This window comes from Carassius auratus, chromosome 5 (assembly GCF_003368295.1).
Source record: "Carassius auratus strain Wakin chromosome 5, ASM336829v1, whole genome shotgun sequence".
NCBI classification, from domain to species: Eukaryota; Metazoa; Chordata; class Actinopteri; order Cypriniformes; family Cyprinidae; genus Carassius; species Carassius auratus.
The window spans coordinates 24,285,639-24,310,970 of NC_039247.1; the positions used below are offsets into that span (position 1 = coordinate 24,285,639).

Here is a 25,332-nt window from a genome sequence, read left to right on the forward strand (position 1 = left end):
GCATTGTGGCCATTTGAACGCTGTGGGATAGGACTGGGTTGAATATCCTTGGGACGAACACTTGGGGTTTGCACAACAGAAAGAGCTTTAGCGACCTTATCCAAAGAAAGGAATTCACACTCTGAAGCATAACTCTTTGAAGACATCTCAGCAAGATAGGATTCCATTGGCACGTTCACGTTGTGAGGATTAGATGTTAAGCCTGTTGCTGCTGAGGCTCCGTTATATTTACCAGCGGACTTCAAAACTGCGAGTTTGGCTGATGAGGCATCTAGCTGTGCTTTCAGCTCCAGAACTTCAAGTTTTTTCTTTAATGCTTGCCTCTCTTTGTTAAGTGCTTCTTCTCTATCCTCCAAGTCATGTTTTTCTCTGAGTGCAGCCACCTTTGCTAAAACTGCAGCTCTTTCTGCTTCCACCTGTAGACTTGCAGATGCAACTGAAAATGCTCTTGATTTGGATTCACGACTGGAAATTTGAGATATGCTGTCTTTAGGGGCAACTTCAATCTCCTGAGGTTCGACAGCCTTAGATACTCCAGACAGCCACTCAGAAACAGAAGAGAGAAAAGTGTTAATGTCTGCCATTTTAGGTTTAAACCATTCTGCTTCATCTTGCCTTGCTTCCTCTTCTGACAACAACTCCTGATAGGTTTCATGTAGAGATTTAAAATCATCCAATAGACTCACAAATTTTTTCAAATTTTCTTTCACTTCTTGCTCACACGAAGCATCTTCCATAAGTTCAAGCATTATATTTTTTCTTTTCGTTAAGTGGGCAAGCTTTCCTTTTCTAGCATTTCGTAGCTTAGGCGCATGACCACTAATCTCTACATCCATAACAGTGCTTGATAAGTCACCCTTGACTTTCTCTTCATCAAACTCATTAGCGGTGTCTTCCATACTTGTCACTTGTTTGCTAGTTCAGCACATGGAATCAATATGCATGGATTTGCTATGTTGCCCGGCCCAGCAGCAAACTGATATAAAATCATCCAATGATCCACTTTTCCTATAGTAGACTTCCAACAATTTGCACGGTTTTACAATCAAATCACTCCATAAGCAGATTTCCATTACATATGAATTTCTGTTCTGTTTCCTCTTCTATCATTTCAATGACTTGATTCAAGAAATGCATAAAGCCGTACATACCATGCGGTCCAAACAAACAGTCAGTCCATGTGTTCATTGATTTCCATGCACTTCACTTCTTCAGTTACAAGCACATTTTTTGAGATATCTTCAGCTTGTAGGAAGCAGTCTTTGACTTTTTGTAGCAGATAAATAGTCCACTCTAGTGGCTGAACAGAAAAAAGGCTTGACGCTCACTTTCCAAAATTATTCCATTGTCCACAGGATAGATTTCCAAACTGAAATAATATTTATTACAAAAAAGAATGTTTATACAGAATCAAAAAATCAAACTCTCATATAAATAAAGGATTGAAAAGATATAAAGTGGATTGAATCAATCTGTTTTCTATGGAGTCAGGCCGTGAGGTCAAAGACTGTTACTTCCGGTTCTGGCCACGCCTTCAGGTGAAGTCACAGGTCCTTTATTCCCACCTTCTGCTCCAATCCCTAGGTGGTGCCAACTCACATAACATTGGGTGCAATAGTTAATTATTTAACAAACAAAAAATAAACCTTATTTTAGCTCCTACACCAATTCTACATTCTTTGCATTGGCTACCTATTGAGTTCCGGATCAGTTACAACTTATTATTGCTTGCCTATAAAGCCCTTAATGGTTTAGCTCCTGATACCTAACTAGTCTTCTACCACATTACAATCCATCACATTCCCTAAGGTCATAAAATGCTGATCTTTTGGTAGTACCTAGGATAGCAAAGTCCACTAAAGGAAGTAGAGCTTTTTCACATTTGGCTCCCAAACTCTGGAATAACCTTCCTGATAATGTTCGGGGTTCAGACACACTCTCTGTTTAAATCTAGATTAAAAACATCTCTTCCGCCAAGCATTCGAATAATGCATCTCATAATTTGTGACTGCAGTTTTATCTGATCAAATGCGCATTATTATTCTTTAGTTTAGGTTAAACAAATTAATTTTACTTGGTTGCAGCTATGCTAATTATGTCTCTATTTGTTTCTCTGTTGTGCCACATGATTTACATCCCGTGGTAACTAGGATTTACACAAGCTCCAGTCTGGATCCAGAACACAGAAGAGATGATGCTGACCCTCAGGGGACCTCAGATGATGCTTACCCTGAATCAACAAACAGAACTAACAAATATTGCTACATGTGTGATTGAATCATAATTACTGTTAATTGTGTTCATCATCTGGTTGACTACGTCTTGTTTTAATTTTTCTAAAATTCCTGTCATATGCACATAAACTGACAGTCATCACCGATAAGCTACTAGTAAATATTGTCGAAACTCAATCTTCTGTAAAGTTGCTTTGCAATGATTTGTATCACAAAAAGTGCTATACAAATAAACTTGAAGTGAAAACTTGAATTGAAGTAATTGTTGTTTTAACAATGTGCGATTAGGGATTATCTAGTATTTTGCAAAAACCATTCAAAAGAGCCCTACAGAGTGCACTCGTACATTACGTGAAGTCTAAACTAGTGTAACTGATAGACAAATTATCGCAAAGACTAACTTATTAACAGTGATTTGCTGCCACCTATTGGCAGTTTTAATTTCACATTTCAACTTTTTCTTTTTTTCATGTTTTAAATCATTTCAAATATCAGTATTCAATGTTTTGTTTACTATATTGAAAAGTTATTTATGCACTCGTAATCGCAGGTTAAATGCATTAATGTCTTGCTTTAAACAGTGTGTAAATAATACATCTAAATGCTACTTTAGATGCAGTTTCTGTGTTGATTTAATTTGCTTGGTAACAGCCTAAATGTCTTATTAACATAATTCACACATTAAATGTAAGAATTTGACTCAAAAGTAAGAAAAATGGCTTTATAGAGGTAAAAAATGCCCATAAAATGTAAAAATCAGTTTAAACTTATTGGAAAATTTAAGTTTCTATCAGTGTGAATGAAAAAATAAATATTAATTTTTAATAATTTTAGACAATTGATTTGACTGAAGGCTACCAAGATGAGTTTATTAAATAGATAAACATAGGAAACTATACCTACTGGGGTGCTCCGATCACGACCGGCCGATCGTTATGCGTATCTCATCATTAAAGCCGGTCGATCGTGATCGGAGCACCCCTAATACCTACTTTCTCTATTTGCAGTTTGTAGCGTGGATCACTCATTGCAACATTTAATATAATTCTCATGTTTAAAAATCTATCTTGAAAACGTCTCCGGTTACTATCGTAACCTCGGTTCCCTGAGAGGCGGGAACGAGACATTACGTCAGCTAAGACGCATATGGGAACTCTTCCCTTCTCCACTTTCACTGAAATCTTATTGGCTAACGCCAGCTGGGGACAGCTGGCCAATTGACGCAAAGCATGCAAATACTGGCGGGTCAGCGGGCAGTATAAAATGCATGGGCGCGAAAATTACATCAGAATCACGACTGAACGCTAGCACAGCTGGTCAAACAGCGACCACGGCGGCTAACGTAATGTCTCGTTCCCGCCTCTCAGGGAACCGAAGTTACGATAGTAACCGGAGACGTTCCCTCTCGAGGCGGTAACTCAACATTACGTCAGCTAAGACGTATATGGGAACTGTATAAAATCCCGCCGTGAGAGCAGTGAAGATGAGCCCTGAACGGAGTCAATCATCCCCACACATAAGCAGTACAGTTCTAGCCAATGGCCGTGTCGCTAAGAGTGCTTGCATCTGATAGTCGGAACTAGACCAATGAGACATCTGCTCCGAGCCTAACAAAATTTGCATAACTTCAAGCAATATATCGAAATCTGCACTATCCAGGGCAGACACAAAGCAATAAGCACTCAAGCATGAGAGTTAAACAGAGTCGACGGCATTTGCGGTGACTACTGCATAAACCATATGATCCATAACACAGAGTTAGCAGCCATGGTAACTACCTTATAGCTGGTTATTACAGAATGAATAAAACTTAACTCACCGAAAGTACATGTGACGCTACACAGGGTACATCCAGCTTGTAAAACCTGGCGATTGTGTTCTGGGAAGACCAGCCAGCAGCAAAACATAAATACTGGACAGACATACCTCTAGACCAGGCCCATCAGGAAGCATTTATATTGTCCTCACAGAATGAGCTCTGATGTTGAGGGGATAATCCTTCCCCTGGCATTCGATATCGCCCACGATCCAGTGAGAAAGTCTCTGTTTAGAAACAGCATGTCCCTTATTACATCCACCAAGCACACAAACAGCTGGTCCGACTGACGAAAGGCGGCCGAGCGATTCATATACATCCGTAAAACCCAAACAGGGTCCCGGCGCTCTGAGCATCAGCGTCACGTGAGGCTGACGGCTCAACAGATAAGGCTGGCAGGGATACAAAACGCTGTATCGAGTGATTTCGGAACGAAACCCGGTCTCGGCCGGAAAGTGACATAACAGTCGCCAGGCCCGAAACCAAAGCAATATCGTTCACCAAAAACTCATGAAATTCTCCAAGGCACTTCGCCGAGGCGAGAGCAAGAAAGGCAGTCTTCAGGGAAGCTCCTTAACCGCAATAGAAGCTGATGGCTCGAACGGTAGTAAGAGATAGAGCCCTCAAAACTAGAGCGAAATCCAACGGTGTCACGGAGGGCGGCCATGAAGTACACAATCTCCTCGCTCCCCTGAGAAAGCTGATTACCAGAGCGTGCTTACCGATCATTTGCCCGTCAACCAGGGAATGAAAGCGGCAATAGCGGTCACATACACCTTAGCGTGGATGGTTTCAAACTCCCGCTATCCATACTGTGCTCTAGAAAGCGCAAAACATCCGACACAGAACAGGTCCCCGGGTCAATATAAATGTACTCGCACCATTTTGTGAAAACTCCCCACTTCTGCGCGTAGCAGCAAATGTTTGATGATGCTCGCGTCTCTGTAAGTGTGTTTAGCACTCGTGAGTGTAGAGCGTCCCGCTCATTAGGGTCCCCGCAGCGGCCACACATGAAGGTTCCACAGCTCGGGTCTGGGGTGCTATATTGTGCCATTCGCCTGAGACAGTAGGTCCTGCTTGAGGGGGATTCGCCATGGGGGAGCCATCACTAACTCTCTCAGGTCCACGACCAGGGATGATTCAGCCAGTTCGGGGCCACGAGTATAACTAACGCTTTCTCCTCCCTGATTTTGCACAACACAGGCAGAATCTTCACAGGAGGGAATGTGTAAGCCTGGCTTCCGGCCAACGCGATGTCAGAGCATCTCCCGGCAGGGGGGAGTGAGATAGCAAACGTGTTCTCGCTCGTGGCAAACAAATCCACTTCCTCCCTCGCAAATCATTAGATCTGATCTTGGGTGAATCCTTCATCTCCTTGAGGAATCCCGTTCCTCGAAAGCATGCTCACTCCACGGTTGAAAGTACCGGGGATGTGCGACGCTCTTATGGAGATTAAGTGTCGGTCCGCCCACAACAGGAGACCCGTTGCCTGTTTGAATAGAGCTCTGGAGACCACAGACGTGTTGTCAGTTTGAATCAGTACATGTTTCTGCTCCAATTTCGACCGAAAGGCTTGCAAGGATATTAGGACACTGCTTCCATTATTCCAAACGGTTTATGTGCCACATTCTCTGTGACTCCGACCACAGACCCAGACGCACTGCTCCCCAGCCTAGATTCGCGTTCACAGAGAAAAGAACTCCTGGGCTGAACATATCCAGGCTGTTCCACGGTCTCAGAGTGCTGATGCAAACCAAACATATTCCCAGATATGTTACAGTTTGACTCGTAAAAAAACGCTCTTCTGCATATTTACACGCAGTCCCAGCGTATCCTAGGGGCGAAGCATTGTTTCCACGTGACTGATAGCACATCACTTGAGTGGGCTAAAATCAGCCAATTGTCCAGATAATTCAACATGCGCATTCCGCTCGATCTGAGGGAAAATTTCGCTCTATCGCTCTCTCTCGAGCAGACTGAGAACTTCCTTTGGCGAACAGGACGGTTTTGGGGCAAAGTCAGTGACGGGACCACGCCATTGAAGCGGGGAGGTCTGCGTTTGAATTGGAGAGAATATCCGTCGTGAATTATTCCCAGTATCCACGGTGAAACGCCAGGAATAGCCCTCTTACCGTCCATGAGATGACACCGCGGACGCGTTACCTCTACAGCCACTGATGGCTTAATTTGATCAGGGCCCCGCCCCCGCGAGGCTGGAATCACTGGCGGGAGGGTGGGCGCTTTGCGTAATGGTGTGACACTCTTGCGCCATCGAGAGGCCATTATAATCATGGACTGTGGCTCTGCGCTGTTTGAGACAGGGCGAGTGACAATGTTGGGTGCAAGAATTTGCATACATGCTTCTAAAGTACAATTGGTACTCACAGAAACATAATTTAAACACATATAGCAATCGTCACCCATAGTGATGTGGGGGACATGATGCATGTGTCTTTGTGGTGTTGGCACTCTCGCTCCTTCGCGAGGCCATTATAATCATAGGTTGTGGCTCTCTACTGTTCTGAGACAGGGCGAATGACACAGTGATGAGTGTAAGAGGAAGTAAAGCTCTTTTGTTGATTTTATACATGCTTTTATTGTGGAACTCACACCAACAGCATTTAAACAGACATAGCAATCGTCGCCCGAAGAAAAATGGAGGACATGATGCATCTGAACATGGAGGGTGACACCGTGTTTATGTGGTGTTGGCACTCTCGCGAGGCCATTATAATCATGGGTTGTGGCTCAGCGCTGCTATGAGACAGGGCGAGTGACAGTGTTGAGTGTAAGAGAAGAAAAGCTCTTTTGTTGATTGTGTACATGCTTCTATTGTGGAACTCACACAAACAGCATTTAAACACACATAGCAATCGTAGCCCGAAGGAAATGGGGGACATGATGCATTTGAACATGGCGCTTGGGGGCGGGGCCTCCCGCGCACTCACACTTTCACCATCATGGGCCTTTCACACAGGACGCGGTCTGCGCACCGCTTGCCGCTGGGATCAGCGTTACCCTTTGTGCCCCTTGTGTTGCCCGCTGTGCTGCGCTATGGCGTAGGCGGAGTTTTAAAAACTTTTAGCGGGAGCTCTTTCATAGTCTGTTGTTCCTCCTTTTGGTCAGCAGCAAAAATGTATCTGTCCCGTTGTTAAAAGCGAGCGATAGAGCTAGTCCTGCTGATGAGAATTAAGAGAGAAGCAAGAAAGAAGAGGCTGTGGGTACGACCTCAAACTTGTTTCGTACAGCTCAGGAAATTCTGACACACACAGTACTAGCCGTTCATCCGGCAAAAGTTGAACTATTTTGAACTTTGACCGCGGCGTGCGCGCAAGCACGCAAATGATGCGCACCGCTGCGCTTGCGCTTTGGTCGACGCAGCAACAAAACGTCCTTGCGCGGCACAAGCCATTGAGATGAATGGGTTTTATAGCGCAGCGCCGCGCATACTGCGTCCTGTGTGAAAGGCCCATCAGGGAGACGGCTCGATGGCGCGCTGGCGTCCTCAACTGACTCTGACGTTTCCTCTCAGGCTCTTACCACTGCTGGTTTCGGACGAAATGAGCATCCGGTTCTGAGCGGGGTGCCACTGCGGGCTATTTTAGCTGGTTTAAGAGCCTGACGAGGTGTATAAGAACCTCGCAGATGAAGACTGGAGTGAGAGATGGGGCATCACGTGGCTCATCGCCTTGGCGCGCTTTCTGTGTCTCTGAGAAAAGCTCCATGACGTCACCAAAGAGGCCGGAGGGAGCAACTGGAACGTTTAGGAGCGTCCTACGGTCTGCATCTTTCAGGACAGCTAGGGTAAGCCATAGGTGCCTGTAAGGACGACCATGAGCCCCATGAAACGGCTGAGCAGAGCGCTTAGTAGCAATCAGCGTGAGATCAGTAGCCGCGCGCAGATCCCTGATGACGTCAGCGCTACTGTGCCGCCGTCTGCCTGAAACACCTTGAGTATTGCCCTGGCATGAAGAGCAGATGCTGCACTCGCTTTTACTAGACTGTGGTCAGAACCAAAAGCAAAGGGAGATGGTGTGCTGTAACAGTCTCCTCGACGGGGGGAGGGCTTCCGCCCCGTCCACGTGCGTGATATGGCCTGCGTAGCAGAGTGGGTGCGCTCCAATTGGGGTGCAGCCCACGATTTCACCACGAGCTCTTGCATGCCTAAATGCCCTCTGGTAGCAGCTCGACTGGAGGAGCCACGAGTCAAGTTACCTTTCACAGGCTCGTCAGGTGCGTTGCAATGGAGAGCTAGCTCCGTGACGGCCTTTCCGAAGACCCTGACGAGATCCTCCTGGAGGTCTCAGGGCCCTCTTGGTTGGGGCGGTCCCACTGAGAGGCCCAAACCTTTTTCGACATCGAAAGCGACATGGAGTCGTTTTCCTCGCCAGCTCCGAAGAGGACGAAGTTCGCAGGGCGGAAGCTATAGTCCACCACGCCGACGTCAAACTCGTCTTCGGGCAGGGGAGGGCCCACCAGCGGCTCGCTGGCGGCAGTGGGCCCTGGGCACAGTGGGCGCACGTGTGGTCCGTCTGAGAATCCCAGGCAGGTCACACAGAACTGGTGAAGGTCCGAATCTAGCATTAGCAGCCATCGGATGCGGAGAGGAAAAACAGGGTGAGTAGTCCTCTATTGCAACTTCCACGATGACTTAGATAAGACTTCTAGCGTGAAGAAAGAGATTCTGACGTAATTTTCGCGCCCATGCATTTTATACTGCCTGCTGACCCACCAGTATTTGCATGCTTCACGTCAATTGGCCAGCTGTCCCCAGCTGGCGTTAGCCAATAAGATTTCAGTGAAAGTGGAGAAGGGAAGAGTTCCCATATACGTCTTAGCTGACGTAATGTTGAGTTACCGCCTCGAGAGGGAACTACTTTAAATTACTACTGCCCACTCACTTGGTTTTAGCCCTATATTATTATCCAATTCATGAGCCTTAAGACATCTTAAAATGCACTCATGAAGGTCAGGAAAAATTTTCTTGGGGGAGCATGCCTCCAAACTCCCCTACCAATCTCCATTTTGGGACCTCTGTATTTCTAAAAACCTGTGTGCTTAAGTGAGGATAAAGGTAGATTCTGTTATCAAAGTACATGTTGCTACATCTCAGGCTTTGGTCATTCAGAGCAAATATATCAGGAGAACTGATATCAGGCACAGTTTTAGATCAATCAATAATTATTGAATTATTGAATTTAACATGAAACTGACCAATGATCATTTAAATGACCTGAATATGAAACTGACCAATGATTTATTGTATTGTTGTAGGCACTTCAATGATAGATTAGCAGTTGGTTGAGAGAAAAGACTCAATCTTATTTTGTGGATTTTTACAGTATGATTGCCATGATCAACCATTTGTTTATTCGTAAGAAAAAAGAAAAGAAAAGAAAAGAAAAGAAAAGTGGCAATGATAAACCAGATGATTGCAGTACTAACAGACTAGTTAACATAAGTATTTACTCTCCCTTTCAATAGCACTCAATGTCCAATTCAAAATATTTATACTAAGTTTGAATATAGCCTGTATTATATATGGGCCATCACTCACCCTAACTGAAGATATGGAATGTTAAAAGTAATTAACTAAATAAATAAATTGTCCAATAAATGTTCATTCTGATTCTGACTCTGTAGAATTTGCTGCGCATTGTAAAACTGTATGATGAATTACCCAATATTTGGATCAGGCTTTTGGGTCTCCAGTTGGGTTGAGCAGGTCAAGGTTGCACTTTTTGATATACTTTTGAAATGATCAAATCAGCAAATTTGCCTACGTATCAGAAACACTTCTAAAGTACAATGACGACTACTGGGTGCCAATAAAACTCTCTCACAACAGACCCGGAAGAAAAGACAATGCTGAATAAAGTCGTAGTTTTTGCTATTTTTGTACCAAAATGTATCGATGCTTCCAAAAATTCTAACTGAACCCTCTGATGTCACATGGACTATTTTGAAGATGTTTTTCTTACCTTTCTGGACATGGACAGTAGACCGTGAACACAGTTTCAATGGGGGGACTGAGAGCTCTCGGACTAAATCTAAAATATGTTAAACTGTGTCCCGAAGATGAACAGAGGTCTTTATTGGTTTGGAACGACATGAGGGTGAGTTATTAATGACATAATTTACATTTTTCGGTGAACTAACCCTTTAAGAAGGATTAATAAATAAATACTAAAAGAGTAAATTACATTTATATATTTGGGGGTGGGGGTGTACATCCAGGACTAAATATACTTTAGATTACATGACTATTTCTCACAGCTTTGTAAAGCCCAAAATTTAAGTTTGTCTTGATGGCCCTTACTTTTCTAGTTGATAGATTGAATCCCCACATCAAATATATTAAAATCGTTTTCACTTGTTGTTTAATAGAACATTCTACACCAGAAAACACGTGTGTCTAACGTCAAATCATTGGGTACACCTTCCTTTTTATTTGCATGCCTGACCCCGCCCAATGCGAGGCGCGCAATACTATTGGTCCACTGATAGAGCGTGAGTGGTTGCATCGGTGAGGTCAAAGGACGACGTCCAGAAGTAACCCTCTCGCATCACACCACCGGGATGCTGCTGTCAAAGAGGACTGGAGCTCCAGAGTCTGTAGCATTATGCTGCTATATAGCCTTTTAACCATCATCGGAGCGGAGATGGGCTTCATATAGAAGGGAATTCAGTCGTTATCAAAACCTCGGTTTACACACCTCAGAATTGCTTGCAGACTCTTCTCGCACGGTGAGTACATAAGCGTGTTACCCCGAGTGCCTGCTAACTGTAATGCTGCACATGACACGGCACATAACGTTACTGGACGGGTTTATAAAACATCAACCGTGTCTTTGGCTGGCGAAGCTTAACAGATCAGATGACAGGAGGTTTTGTGACGCATGAGTTAGCATATGTGCTAGGTTGAACCGATCCCACTGTTTCTAGGTATAAATTGAGACAGGCAGTTCATATGTTTGAAAGATGAAGAAGGAAACAACAATAATAATAATAATAATAATAATAATAATAATAATAATAATATATATATATATATATATATATATATATATATATATATATATATATATATCATACTGAGTGAAGGAAACCCGTTAAGGACTGCAGAAATTATAATTAAATTAGAATTAGAGCGTTAGAATTAAAGTGTTAAACGGTGTTTCACTCATGATTGAGGGTCCTTCGAGGCTGAGACTCGTTGATCAGGTTCATCAGGCTGGATGAGGTGCGGTTATAGTTTTACATGTGGCAGTCCTGTAGGTGAGTTGCTAAATCGAGGTACAGTAGTCAGACAGGTTCACTAGGAGTCAAACGTAACGATACATTAGATGCATTGATGGGATAAAAAAAAATAATCTTCTTTAATTGATATAAAGTCTAAATAGTAATAATAGATGAAAAACTTAGAAATTAGATTGTTGCATTGGAAACTAACTGAAATAATTTGAAGTTAAAGTGCTATAATACTGAAATAAAATACATTTAAGCAAGGGGTGTAATAATAAAATAGAGCAAAGATACAAACAAAATAAGCAGGTTTTTAAAAAAAAGTTTTTCAGGTGTTTAACAGTAATTTTCAAGCACAGAAATTTAAAAACAATTGTAAAATAACAGTGCACATTTTACTGTATAAATGAAAGACCAATCCTTGTTAAAGTTGCAAAAGCTATACAATCAAGAGAAGTGAGTGATTTGAGAATGAGCGCTGTACATACTCTCCCCCCACATACAATTCCTGCCGGCCCGAGACTCGAACTCACAACCCTTCGATTGCAAGTCCGACTCTCTAACCATTAGGCCACGACTTCCACAAGGTTACAATGGTGACTGCCAATAATTTTTTTTTTTTACATTGTTAAAATAAAAAGTTGTATCTCTTACTATTACTGAGCTAACAATTACATCCAATGAACAGATTTGTAATTCAAAATCTTAATAAATACTATGATAGTAGATAATACTAAAATAGCACTGGTCAAAGTACCTTTGTATTATTTATTTATTACTGTTTTGTTATTGTACTATTCTTTTTTTCCAGTAAGGCGTGATTTGAATGGTTTCTGTTTCTTTATTCCCTGTACGTGAATATGGCAAAGCAAGTTTCAACATACATTTCTAGAATGTACCCTTGAATCGAGAAAACCTTATGAAAATTAACATTTTGGTTACATATGTAACCCTCATTTCCTGATGGAGGGAATGTAGATGTTATGTTGTGTCGATTATTAGGGCTCTTTCTTGGGAGCCCCAACCACCTCTGAGTAGTAAAAAACAGGCCAGTGACCACTGGTGAGTGGAATTTGCATACCCAACCACTCCCCTGTACATACAGGTATGTAAGGCGGTGGCGTGCATCCACTCATTCAGGTTTACACTGAGACCGTGTCCCAGCATTTAGCGAGTAGTTCAGGGTTGTGGAAAGGGGCATTCCGCCTACGTTGTACGTCATCCGCTGGAAACCACTCTCTCAGGATTGTGTGTACCGGAAGCTAGAGATTAAGATTCATTAAGTTGTAAAATGGATATTTTTCTTATATCTGGAGCTGTGTGTATTTCTTTTATAACAGATTGGTAATTTTTTTTTGGAATTAAAATTTTGGGCTACCATGCACTCCCATTATCAATATTGGAAGATCCAGGATGTTTTTTAATATAGCTCCGATTGTAATTTTCTGAAAGAAGAATGTCATATACACCTAGGAGGGCTTGAGGCTGAGTAAATCATGGGGTAATTTTCGTTTTTTGGGTGAACTATCCTTTCAAGTCAAATATTTCATTAAGAAACCTCCTTTTTGTTTTTGTCACTTGAATGTGAAATAATGACTCTATTCTCTCGCTTATATAGTGCTTGCAGCCTGCCAGCGTGGCCTAAGTATGGCAGAGCAGGACTCTACTGAGAAGAAGCCTCCAGCTGTGTCTACGCTGCACTCTCACTTCATCGTGGGCTCTGTGTCCGAAGAAAACTCCGAGGACGAAACCACAGGGAAGCTGGACCTGCAGATGGAGGAAAATCCACGCTCTCTTTCCCCCTCTTCTGTCAGTTCAGACAGCACTTATGAGATGGGCTTCGACAGCCTGGACGGATCCTTGCACAATTTGAGGTCAGCGATGCTTTGTACTCCCATTTGCAGTTATTGTGACATGGAAGTCCACTTTAACAAAGTCTGAGTCATGCATGCTCTGCCAGGTGCTCAAGATCAGGGACATGGCCTTTGAAAAGCACTAGTTTCAAGATAAAACTAGTGCTGATTGTCTAAATAAGTAATTACATTTCTAAGTCCATGTGTATATGAGGGAGGTATGCAGCAACATTGTGCAAATTGGTGGCTTGAGGATACTTGGGTTCATCACTATGCTAAAATGTGCACAAGTGCCTCTCTGTGTGTTTGGTTAACTTCGGTTGCACTGCTAGTCTTTGGCAGTGTTTTCCATCTCTATGTGTCTCTCACAGACTTGCCATAATAGGCAGTTGAGTGTGAGTGCATCAAAGTGTTGATGCTTCAGGAATAGATTGGAGTTCAACATTAGGCTGTTTGACATTTCCTGGAATAGTGTTAATGTAATGCTCAAGGACCTGAACTGTTGGCAAAAGCTTTTATGTTCAGTTCTTCATAGAACTCCAGGTCCAGGTCATGATTTTATAGTTAACCTCCGTTTGCTTTGCAAAACATTTCCTGCTGTCACCACAGTGCGGAACTATTTGGAGATGTTAAACCTCCTTTTTGTTGTTTTTACTTTTGACTTGAATGTGAAATAATGGCTCCTAATCATAATCATCCTGCATGATCGTGAAACCCATCGCTCGGGACAACACTTGATGTGGGGGTAGAGACTCGTGTGGGTGTGTGTGCGGGATGTGTAAGAATAATTAGGGTGAGCTCACACTAGGCAATCTTAACCACCAAAGCCTGGTTCATTTGCTAGTGTGATCACTTCATTTAGCTGTCCCTGGCTCGGTTGAAAGAGGTGGGCAAGAGCGCGGTTCAGTTATATATATAGATCAGTGAGTGTGAGCGCTAACCACGCCGGAGCTCAGATCTTCTGATACGTGCTGCATGATTGCGTGAATATTTCTGAGCAGCAAAATCAATAGATGTGTAAAGTAATATATTGTGAGAGGGCCTTGTGTTACCGCATCCCATACAACTCAAAATAAGAAACCATAAAGTTAACAAAACAATGCACTCCACTGCACTGAGCAAGCGCTTCTCTGCATTCTTTTCTGTTAAAAATAACAGTGGACAGTGGTTTGTGAATGTTGATGCTAAGCCTAAATAATTTGACCGCAAGCATCCCCCTCCTGTGACCCATGATTTGTCAAGATGTGTATTCCGAGTCGGTGAGCAACAGACATTCATAATAATAAAAAAACTGCTTAAACGATCAATTAATGCTTTAACACGATAATAACGTGTTAACTTGCCCAGTCCTTTTTTATATATATATATATATATATATATATATATATATATATATATATATATACACACACACACACACACCCAAAGGATTATTAGGTACACCTGTTTATTTTCTCATTAAAGGTGCCATATGCAAAAATTGTGGTGTAAATATCCATAACATGACCTACACGCATCAAAAGAATGAGAAGAAATAAGGGCGATGATGTCATTAAAAAAATGTCAAGTTATAGTGCTGCAGAGATATCAACCTTAATTAGCATTAACATTACTAGCCCCGGCCCGACAGGTGTCGTGATACCAGTTTCGGCCATGGGAGGCGGTATGCGGGCAACATAACCACCAGCCAACCTGCAATACACGAATAACTCGCATGGCTTCTGGGCGTGCCTGAACCTGGTGTCAATCATGTGGAAAGTACAGCCCAGTACTTTCATTGAAAGTTCATTGAGCATTTCAGTTCAGGGAAGAGAGCGCCACCCGCTACAGGGAAAAAACCGCGCTCGGAATCACAAATCAAATTAACATCGGCACTGCTTTTAATCGCTGGAGACAACCGATGGACCTGAAAGAAATGATGTTCGACTCCAAACTTGCAACATTTCTTTTGCATTGGTAAGTTAGAAGCTGTTAGTGTTTCGATAGATTGTTTTATATGTTTGTGTATTTGTTTTTGGGAATTATAACATAGAAATGTATCAAAGGCTGTTCGATAAACGTGCTAATGTTAGCGATGGCTAACCGTAGCTGCGTTTGATAATTAGCTAGCTATAACTTAACGTTACCCATTTTATTATATCATAACTAACCTGCTCTGTCTAGTCTGTTGGTCTCCGTGTCCTCTTTGCTTCGTGGTTTTTCTGTGCGTGAAAAAATTAATGTGTGTCGTGAAAGCGTGTGAAAAGAGTCAATTGCGTGTGTCTCACGGTGAATGCTTGAGAGTTGGCACATTAGTTCCCAAGCAGAATAAAGGACAGGTTGATTATTGCTGTTTAGCGTTTGTATAAATCTATGATGTGTCCCTGTTTGCGCACAAGGACATAAAAAATAAATTAAAAGTGATACGTGGACCAAGGTGTTTGAGATTGGTCATTTTAAGTAAAGAATCCTAATATTTCGTCCACAACAATATTTAATGAGGTTAACTTATAACTCCCTGTGGTTAGTCTGCACAAGATCAACAAGCTTGTTTGCTTTGCGGCCGCTTTAAATACAAAATAAGGATTCGATCTACGTTAGAGCGTCTGAGCGCTAACAAATCTTTCTGCAGCGTCGTGAGCAGAGCGGAAAGAGTCATTTTTGACGCTCTAGACGCCGGCGGTGTGAACGCACAGTTAGGCTTCGGCTATGGCTGTAGTGTTGTTGTGAAAGTAGGGGCGGAGCATAGAGACTATGCTGTTTCTCGTTTGTTACTCTAGAATAGACCAATTCACTTTATTGAGGCATACTGCCCCCATCTGGTATGGAATGTGGAGTATGATTAAATTTTTTTTTGACAAATATTACAGATGGCACCTTTAATGCAATTATCTAATCAACCAATCACATGGCAGTTGCTTCAATGCATTTAGGGGTGTGGTCCTGGTCAAGACAATATCCTGAACTCCAAACTGGGAAAGAAAGGTAATTTAAGAAATTTTGAGCGTGGCATGGTTGTTGGGGCCAGACGGGCCGGTCTGAGTATTTCACAATCTGCTTAGTTACTGGGATTTTCACGCACAACCATTTCTGGGGTTTACAAAGAATGGTGTGAAAAGGGAAAAACATCCAGTATGCGGCAGTCCTGTGGGCAAAAATCCCTTGTTGATGCTAGAGCTGATTCAAGCTGATAGAAGAGCAACTATAACCACTCGTTACAACCGAGGTATGCAGCAAAGCATTTGTGAAGCCACAACACGCACAACCTTGAGGTGGAAACTAGAACAGCAGAAGACCACTACAAATAGGAAAACGAGGCTACAATTTGCACGAGCTCACCAAAATTGGACAGTTGAAGACGGGAAACAGTTTGCCTGGTCTGATGAGTCTCGATTTCTGTTGAGACTTTCAGATGGTAGAGTCAGAATTTGGCGTAAACCGAATGAGAACATGGATCCATCATGCCTTGTACCCACTGTGCAGGCTGGTGGTGTAATGGTGTGGGGGATGTTTTTGCGTTCTGTAAGTCTGATGTAGACACGGTGTTACTCGCATATTGAGAAGAAACAAAGCAATCTTAGTGTACGATCGTAGGCCTTCCACTCATTGATTCTCTGCAGTTCTCTTCACCAACATTTACACAGGTGCTACTTCTTGCCTTAAGCCTTATTTTGTTACGCAGATGTTTTCTTCTTTTGTTTTTTATTCGCCATCTCCATCTTTCTGTTGCTCATCTCAGCTAATGTCCAACCTGTAGACTGAAAGCTCTCTCTTCTGCATTATCAGTAGACACGCCCCTTTCTGCTGATTGGCTACAAGTTTGTTTTGCTATTCAGCCCAATTCAGTTTTCCAAAAGCGTTTTTGAAAAACTGCTTGCCCTGCCTTTAAGGCAATTATAATACAGCATTTCATGCTGTTCTCCGAGCTTGTCAATCAACATTAGCGTGCCACCTACAGGATAACGGAAGGATATCTCTGCACAAATCTTTTCCACGTGTGTTCAGAGATTAAAATATAAAGTTTACAAAATGTTTTTTCATATATTAGTGCTATGACCCAGAACCTGCCCCACCTTAATTTACGGTCAGGAGCTGCAACTGGTTATACGTCATGCTTCAGTGTTTAACCAAAGCCTCATATGAGGATGGGGTGGCGGTGTCGAAACTGTCTGAGTGGACCAATATGCCACTCATTTCTATAATACTCTACTCTACTATTGGTCAAGGGGAGGGGAAGTGCAAAGGAAGTAAAAAACATTATTTTTGCCTAAGGAGAAAGAAGAGGAGGAGAGACATTCCAGTCTTTCCCTCTTAAAGGAGCACTTTGTGTGTGCCAGCAACTCCGACTTGATGCAATATTGTATTCAGGTTACACCTGAAGGATTTGTTAGGGATAGTGTACTACTATACTACTAATTCTATTTTTGCAGTATACAGTATGTATGTCATGCAAAGTATGCATTTTCTCTGTCTAGAGTAACCAAATGACCTACATGTGCCAACCCGGGAATATTGTGTGATATTCCGTATCCCATAATGCAGTGCACTTAACCTTATATTTCCAGAAGAACCAGAACCAGAAGTAATAACTGCCTTCTTGATTCAAGAATCAGACTCCAAAAGTTAAGACATACAGTATTTACACTAAACTGGATATGCAAACAAACTGTTGTTATATCCAAGATGATAACTGGATCCCTTGCCTAATTTTAACATGCACGTAGCATGGTACTGTTTGACATGCAGCATGTAGCATAATGCTTGTATGTATGTTTCACATAATGCTTTAGGCTGTATACAGTACGTTTACTGTGTAGAATGGAGTCTGATAGTGTTCCATTCTAAACATAGCAAAATTTTTCCCTTCGGTAACTTTTAAGAGATCAATTTATTCAGCCAGTTATCACTTTTTAATTTTAACTATGTAAAAAAAGGGAGGGAAATAAAGCCTTCAAAAGCATGGGAATGTCATGGAGGATATAGAAAACGGTGAACATATATTGTTCTATTTCTATTGCATTGCCTAAATTAAACATATAATTTTTACTTAAAATGTGCTCTTGAGGTCACATCAATTTTTTTTTTTTTTCTCCTTGAAATTCTAAAAATCTAATCCAAAACGACCGGCAATGCTGTCAGTTTCCTAGCATGTGTATTGCTGTGGTGTTAACCTCTTTGTATTCAGTGTTTTTTCTCAGTCTATATTGTGAATTATGATGGTGTTGTGTGTGTTTCTCAAGGCCTAGCATGTCAGGACTTCACCTCGTGAAGCAGGGCAGGGACCGCAGACGCATCGACCTGCAGAGGGACTTTACTGTCGCTTCCCCCGCTGAGTTTGTCACCCGCTTTGGTGGTAACAAAGTCATTGAGAAGGTAAAATGAACGTCTGATATTCTAGACATGTGTGTGATGCAGTGTTATTAGTGTCATTGAGAAACTTTTCTAGATTTATATTGATTACATTTTATTTTTATATTTTACACTTTTAATCTAATTAAGAAGATTTTTAATTGAAAATTAAAATTTTGTTGTGTTGTTATTTTTAATGTAAATGATCTTTTAATGTCCATACGGTTTTATTATTTTAGTTTTAGTTATTTTATTACAAATTAAACTAAATGAAATGGAGAAATGTTTCCTTGGCAACTAGTTGAAATTAGGGTACATTTTGACCACTATTTTAATTTAGTCTTAGTCTTAGTCCTGTGTCAAATGTAACTTTTTTAGTTTTTTATCATATTTAGTCATAATCGTGTTTTAGTTAAGTTGACATTAAGTTTTAGACGACTAAATGTCTGGGAATTTTAGTCTAGTTTTAGTCATTGGAAACTTGCATAGTTGCGTCATATTTTCGTCTTACTGTATAATGGTTGATATGATGAAAAAAAGATTTTGCTCAACTTTAATCACAATGATTGTTGTCATTTGGGAAATTAATTTTTATATTCCATCAGATTTTGCTCTTTTACCAGTAAGGACAAATCAATAGAATATCGACCCGTATGCATGGTTTATATTACTGGCAACTGGCTTAACAGAGAAATTCCTAATAATAATTCCAATAATTCCAAATGTCGTCAATGTTTTTCTTTTAAAACAATGGCAAAAAGACTCCAAGAGGTTGTACAAGTAACGTTACAATCCGCAAACATTATCGCAAACAATACAGCCGAGATCTATGACAGAACACAGACTGCCTCATTGACGAAAATGTTTGGTTATAGTTTTCATTAATGAAATTAACACTAGTTGAAATTAAATAAGATGGATTGTTATTTTTATTTTAATACATTTCAGTTAACTTTTTTTTATATATAACTGACAGTGCTGTCAAACAATTAATCGCGATTAATCGCATCCAAAATAAGAGGTTTTGTTTGCATATGTATGTGTTCTGTGTATATTTATGTATATATAAATACACCCACACAGTGTAAATTTTTTTTTTGATTTACATGTCTATATTTATATTCATATAATTTATATTATGAATTAATATATTAAATATATAAAAATAAAATATTTTTCTGAAATATAGAAGTGAATGTGTATTTATATATACATATACACTGTACACATACATATATTATGTAAACAAAAACTTTTATTTTGGATTTGTTTAATCACGATTAATTATTTGACCGCACTAGTAACTGAATGTTGTTGTTTTTTTTGTTTTTTTTTACTATAAACAACCCTGGTGTAGTGACTGTTGTGAATATCATGTTTTGTTTTGACAGGTGCTCATTGCCAACAATGGCATTGCTGCAGTCAAGTGCATGCGCTCCATCCGTCGCTGGGCTTATGAAATGTTTCGGAATGAACGGGCCATACGCTTCGTCGTCATGGTTACTCCGGAGGACCTCAAGGCCAATGCAGGTGCGTGTACAAGTGCTGAACTTAACTGTTACATCATAAGAGTTTAAAAAAAACAAATAGCTGGAGGACACCTTCCCCCACTCCTGACTCCATCATAATGTAATCCAGGAAAAAGCCATGCTGTGCTGGCAAATGTATTTAGCAAGGAATGTCTTCAGAGGCCCTTCTCTTTGTCAGTGCAAGCATGGCCTACTTAGCATTGAACAAATTCAGTGAAGTGAAAATTATTTGTGAATAGCCTTGTAATCTCAAATATTTTGTATATATGTACTCAATTAAATACTTAGTTAAACATATGTATAACTCTATCCACAGAGTACATCAAGATGGCAGATCACTATGTACCTGTCCCAGGAGGGACAAACAACAACAACTATGCTAATGTGGAACTCATTCTGGACATAGCCAAACGAATTCCCGTTCAGGTAAATGCATGCAAGGTTTGACGGCTGCTGTTCAAAGCAAATGAAGTGGCTATTTATTTTATTTTTCTACTCCGTTTTTACATTTAAATCAGGTTGCACAATTATTGTGTGAAATTAATTTCGTAACTTATTGTGAAATAAAAGTATGATTTTTATTTATTTATTTTTTTATAAAGAGCACAGTTGTATTATTGCAATAGTAATATGTTTCTGTCTATTTTTTTTTTATTTTAATCAGAGTTTAAAAAAGCTAAAAGCAATGAAGAATATTTGCGTTGTAGGATTCTTTCTCAAAAATTTTAATCATATCCCGTTTATACCCAATATTGTAATATATTATGAAATAGCAATATAAAACAATAAATATAAAATGCTTAATAATAATAATAATAATAATAATAATAATAATAATAATAATACAAATATTAAATATTTGTTTGCCTGCATATCATGTAGCCATTAACCAACATCAGAGAACTGTGAATGTTTTGTAAAATTATTATGGAGATATTAGGGTATACTTCAAGAAATTTATTTTTTAAAAGGGTCTAGCTGACACATAATTTTGGCAATCTCTCTTTAAGTTGCTTTGGATAAAACTATCTGTTAAATGCATGAATGTCTTTAGGCCGTGTGGGCCGGTTGGGGTCATGCTTCTGAGAACCCCAAACTCCCTGAATTGCTGCACAAGAATGGCATCGCCTTCATGGGTGAGATTGAGCTATGACAATAAGCCTTACCACACCACATTGATAAAAATGTTCACATATGTGATGGTATTGCTCTTACTTTAGTGGTTGGTATCTTTTATTAGGTCCACCTAGTCAGGCTATGTGGGCTCTTGGGGATAAGATCGCCTCTTCTATTGTGGCCCAAACAGCTGGCATTCCCACACTACCCTGGAGTGGAACAGGTTAGTTCAGCATCAGACTTACTGAATTGTTAATGTTCCTTTCAATGATGTCTATTTCAAAATGAAGCATTTTTTTGTGTGTGTGTAATCAAGGCTTGTGAATCTTTACTTAATTTAATTTCTGACTGGAAATGTGGATGTGATCTAGTCCTGGTTAGGGATGTAATGGTATGAAAATTTACATGACCTGGATCAAACCAGAGGACACTGCTACACCTGCAGCACTCTCCAATAATTTCTCGTTTTCCCACTCCCCCCGTTTGACTGGAAGAGGTGGAGGTACTGGTCTGCTCATCTCTAATGACTGGAAATGTAATCCTTTACCATCTTTGGGTATCAACAGCTCCTTTGAATCTCATTCAGTTACTGTTAACTACCCTTTTAAAATACATTTTGTAGTTGTCTGTCGACCCCCAGGACCACTGGGTAACTTTTTGGATGAATTAGATGTGTTGCTCTGAACCTTTTCTGAGGATAGTACTCACCTAGTTATGCTTGGAGATTTCAACATCCATCTATATAAACCTCTGTTTGCTGATTTCCTCTCTCTGCTTGCCTCTTTTGATCTCAACCGAGTGTCAACTACTGCTACTCACAAATCGGGCAACCAACAGGACCTTATTTATACACGACACTACTCTACTGATCATGTTCTGGTTACTCCACTGCACATGTCGGATCACTTCCTCCTCACTCTTAACCTCAACATGGTCCCTGACACATCACTTACCCCTCCACATGTTATCTTTCGACGTAACCTACGCACACTTTCACCCTCCCGGCTATCTGCAATGGTTTCATCTTCACTTCCTTCCCCTAAACTGTTTGCATCTTGTGCTATTCATACTTTCTGCTCCACTCTTACATCTTGTTTAGACACTGTTTGCCCCTTATCTTCCAGGCCAGCCCGTAACACCCCTTCTGCCCCTTGGTTATCTGATGTTCTACGCGAACACCGTTCTAAGCTTAGAGCTTCTGAAAGGGTGTGGCGCAAGTCCAAAAATACTACTGACCTTATTGTGTATCAGTCACTCCTATCTTCTTTCTCTGCTAATGTCTCCTCTGCTAAAAAGACATACTACCATAACAAAATTAATAATTCATCTAACTCTCGCATGCTTTATAAAACATTTTCCTCACTTCTTTGTCCTCCTCCTCCCCCTCCTGCTTCATCTCTAATAGCTGACGACTTTGCAAAGATTTTCATTAATAAAATTAAACACATTAGTGCACAATTTTCCACACCAATCATTCAAGCTCATATCACCAGCAAACTTACACTCATTTACATCCTTCTTTTCACTCTCTGAGGCAGAAGTCTCAAAACTCATCCTTTCTAATCACCCTACTACTTGCCCGCTTGATCCTATTCCATCTCATCTTTTTCAAGCAATTTCTCCTGCAGTTATACCTGCACTCACTCACATCATCAACACTTCCCTCCACACTGGTGTTTTCCCTCATCATTTAGACAGGCACGTATAACTCCACTACTTAAGAAACCCAACCTCAACCCATCTCTTTTAGAGAACTACAGACCAGTTTCTCTTCTTGCTTTCATTGCAAAAACACTTGAAAGAGCTGTGTTCAAACAAGACTCTACATTTCTCACACACAACAATCTCCTTGACAGCAACCAATCTGGCTTCAGAAGTGGACATTCAACTCAGACAGCCTTGCTCTCAGTTGTTGAAGCTCTAAGACTGGCAAGAGCAGAATCCAAATCTTCAGTACTTATCCTGCTTGATCTGTACGCTGCTTTTGACATGATTAATCACCAGATCCTCCTATCAACCCTACTGGCAAATGGCATCTGAGGAACCACACCTCAGTGGTTTGAGTCTTACCTATCAGATAGGTCCTTTAAAGTATCTTGGAGAGGTGAGGTGTCCAAGTCTCAACATCTAACTACTGGGGTGCCTCAGGGCTCAGTTCTTGGACCTCTTCTCTTCTCTGTCTACATGGCATCATTAGGTCCTGTCATTCAGAAACATGGCTTTTCATACCACTGCTATGCTGATAACACTCAACTGTACCTCTCATTCCATCCTGATGATCCGACGGTAGCTATTCGCATCTCAGCTTGTCTAACAGACAATTCTTCCTGGATGATGGACCATCACCTTCAATTCAACCTTGCCAAGACAGAACTGCTTGTGATTCCAGCAAACCCATCGTTCCATCACAATTTCACTATCAAGTTAGGCACTTCAACCATAACTCCTTCAAAAACAGCTAGAAGCCTTGGAGTTATGATTGATGATCAGCTGACTTTCTCAGAGCACATTGCTAAAACTGTCCGATTCTGCAGATTTGCTTTATTCAACATCAAGAAGATCAAGCCCTTTCTTTCGGAACATGCTGTCACGATAGGTATTGGGGAAAAACACAAAGAGAGGGTAGATCCAAATGCAGGTAAGGGTTTTATTTAAACAGAGGGGTAAATACAAAATAAACAGTCATGAGAGACAAATCAAACAAAAAGGGAACCGGATGAAACGGGGAACTCGGAAGAACGGAAAGGTAGAGGAAGTCTGGTGGAACGAGAGAATGAGACACATAGGGTAAGACAAAGCAAGACTGATGGACCTGAAACACAATGACATCAGACAAGGACTCCGTGACATAGACTAAGACAGACTGGGTATTTATACACAGAAGGATAATTGGGAAACAGGAGACAGGTGGGGTGAACAATCAATCAGGTAACAAGGAGGAAGGTGACCATATAAGGGAACAGGAAGTGATCTGGGACAGGCACCGTGAGAAGGAGGACATCTAGTGGAACCCCGGGGAACAACAACCCAGACACTGTGACACATGCTGCACAACTCCTTGCTCAAGCTCTTGTTCTGTCCAGGCTGGACTATTGCAATGCCCTCTTGGCAAGTCTTCCAGCCAATTCTATCAAACCTTTACAATTAATTCAGAATGTGGCAGCAAGATAAATTTTTAATGAGCCAAAAAGAATACACGTCACACCTCTGTTTATCAATTTGCACTGGCTTCCAATAGCTGCTCGCATTAAATTCAAGGCATTGATGTTTGCCTACAAAACTTCCACTGGCTCTGCACTCATTTACCTAAATTTGTTACTTCAGACTTATGTGCCCTCTAGAAGCTTGCGTTCTGCAAGTGAACGTCGCTTGATTGTGCCATCCCAAAGAAGCACAAAGTCACTTTTACGGACTTTTAAATTAAATGTTCCCTCCTGGTGGAATGACCTTCCCAACTCAATCCGAGCAGCTGGGTCCTTAGCCATCTTCAAGAATCGGCTTAAAACACATCTCTTCCATCTTTATTTGACCCTCTAACTGTAACACTCAATATTCTAATTCTAATCTTAAAAAATCTAACTACCTTTCTAATCTTTTTGTATTCTATTTTTCTTTTAATTTATTATGCAATTATATATATGTGTGTATGTGTAAAGACCTCTAACTAGCTTGCTCTATTCTTTTTTTTTATTCTATCTGTTTTCTTTTTATTTATTATATTATTTAAAATCCCATGCTACGTGTACTGTGTTAACCTAACTGAGACTTGTTATAGCTAGGGGTGCTCCGATCACGATCGGCCGATCGTTAATGCGCATCTCGTCAGTAAAGCCGGTTCTCTAATCTGCGGTTAATTCCATCAGGTGCGTGATTTCACATAGAGCAGCAGTTACTACACAGAGCCGTTGTTAACGCACCTGATGGAATTAACCGCTGAGTAGAAAACCGGCTTTACTGACAAGATGCGCATGACGATCAACCGATCGTGATCGGAGCACCCCTAGTTATAGCACTTATATATCGTTGCTCTTTTTGTTGTTTTTGATTGCTTCCACTGTCTTCATCTGTAAGTCGCTTTGGATAAAAGCGTCTGCTAAATGAATAAATGTAATGTAATTTAAATGTAAAATTTCTTAGCATGATTATAGTGACCAAAATGATCACAGTTATCAGTATTATCACGGTATTGTTATAATGTGCTGGAGATGTAA

General features: G+C 40.9%; 1 protein-coding gene across 9 annotated transcripts in view; it reads left to right on the forward strand.

The window, feature by feature from the left end:
* Nucleotides 1-10,582: 10,582 nt before the first annotated feature.
* LOC113082494 (acetyl-CoA carboxylase) overlaps nt 10,583-25,332 on the forward strand; it is a 51,143-nt gene continuing 36,393 nt past the window's right edge. For 6 of the 9 annotated variants that reach the window (XM_026254132.1, XM_026254141.1, XM_026254149.1 and 3 more), the window contains exons 1-7: nt 10,583-10,797; nt 12,914-13,169; nt 18,368-18,500; nt 19,868-20,006; nt 20,322-20,431; nt 21,060-21,141; nt 21,246-21,344. In XM_026254132.1, the coding sequence (XP_026109917.1) occupies nt 12,943-13,169; nt 18,368-18,500; nt 19,868-20,006; nt 20,322-20,431; nt 21,060-21,141; nt 21,246-21,344 (790 nt within the window). In that variant the 5' untranslated portion in view covers nt 10,583-10,797; nt 12,914-12,942. Of the gene's footprint in view, nt 10,798-12,913; nt 13,170-18,367; nt 18,501-19,867; nt 20,007-20,321; nt 20,432-21,059; nt 21,142-21,245; nt 21,345-25,332 lie in introns of those variants that run through there. The other 3 variants (XM_026254125.1, XM_026254150.1, XM_026254151.1) reach the window with 1 other exon arrangement.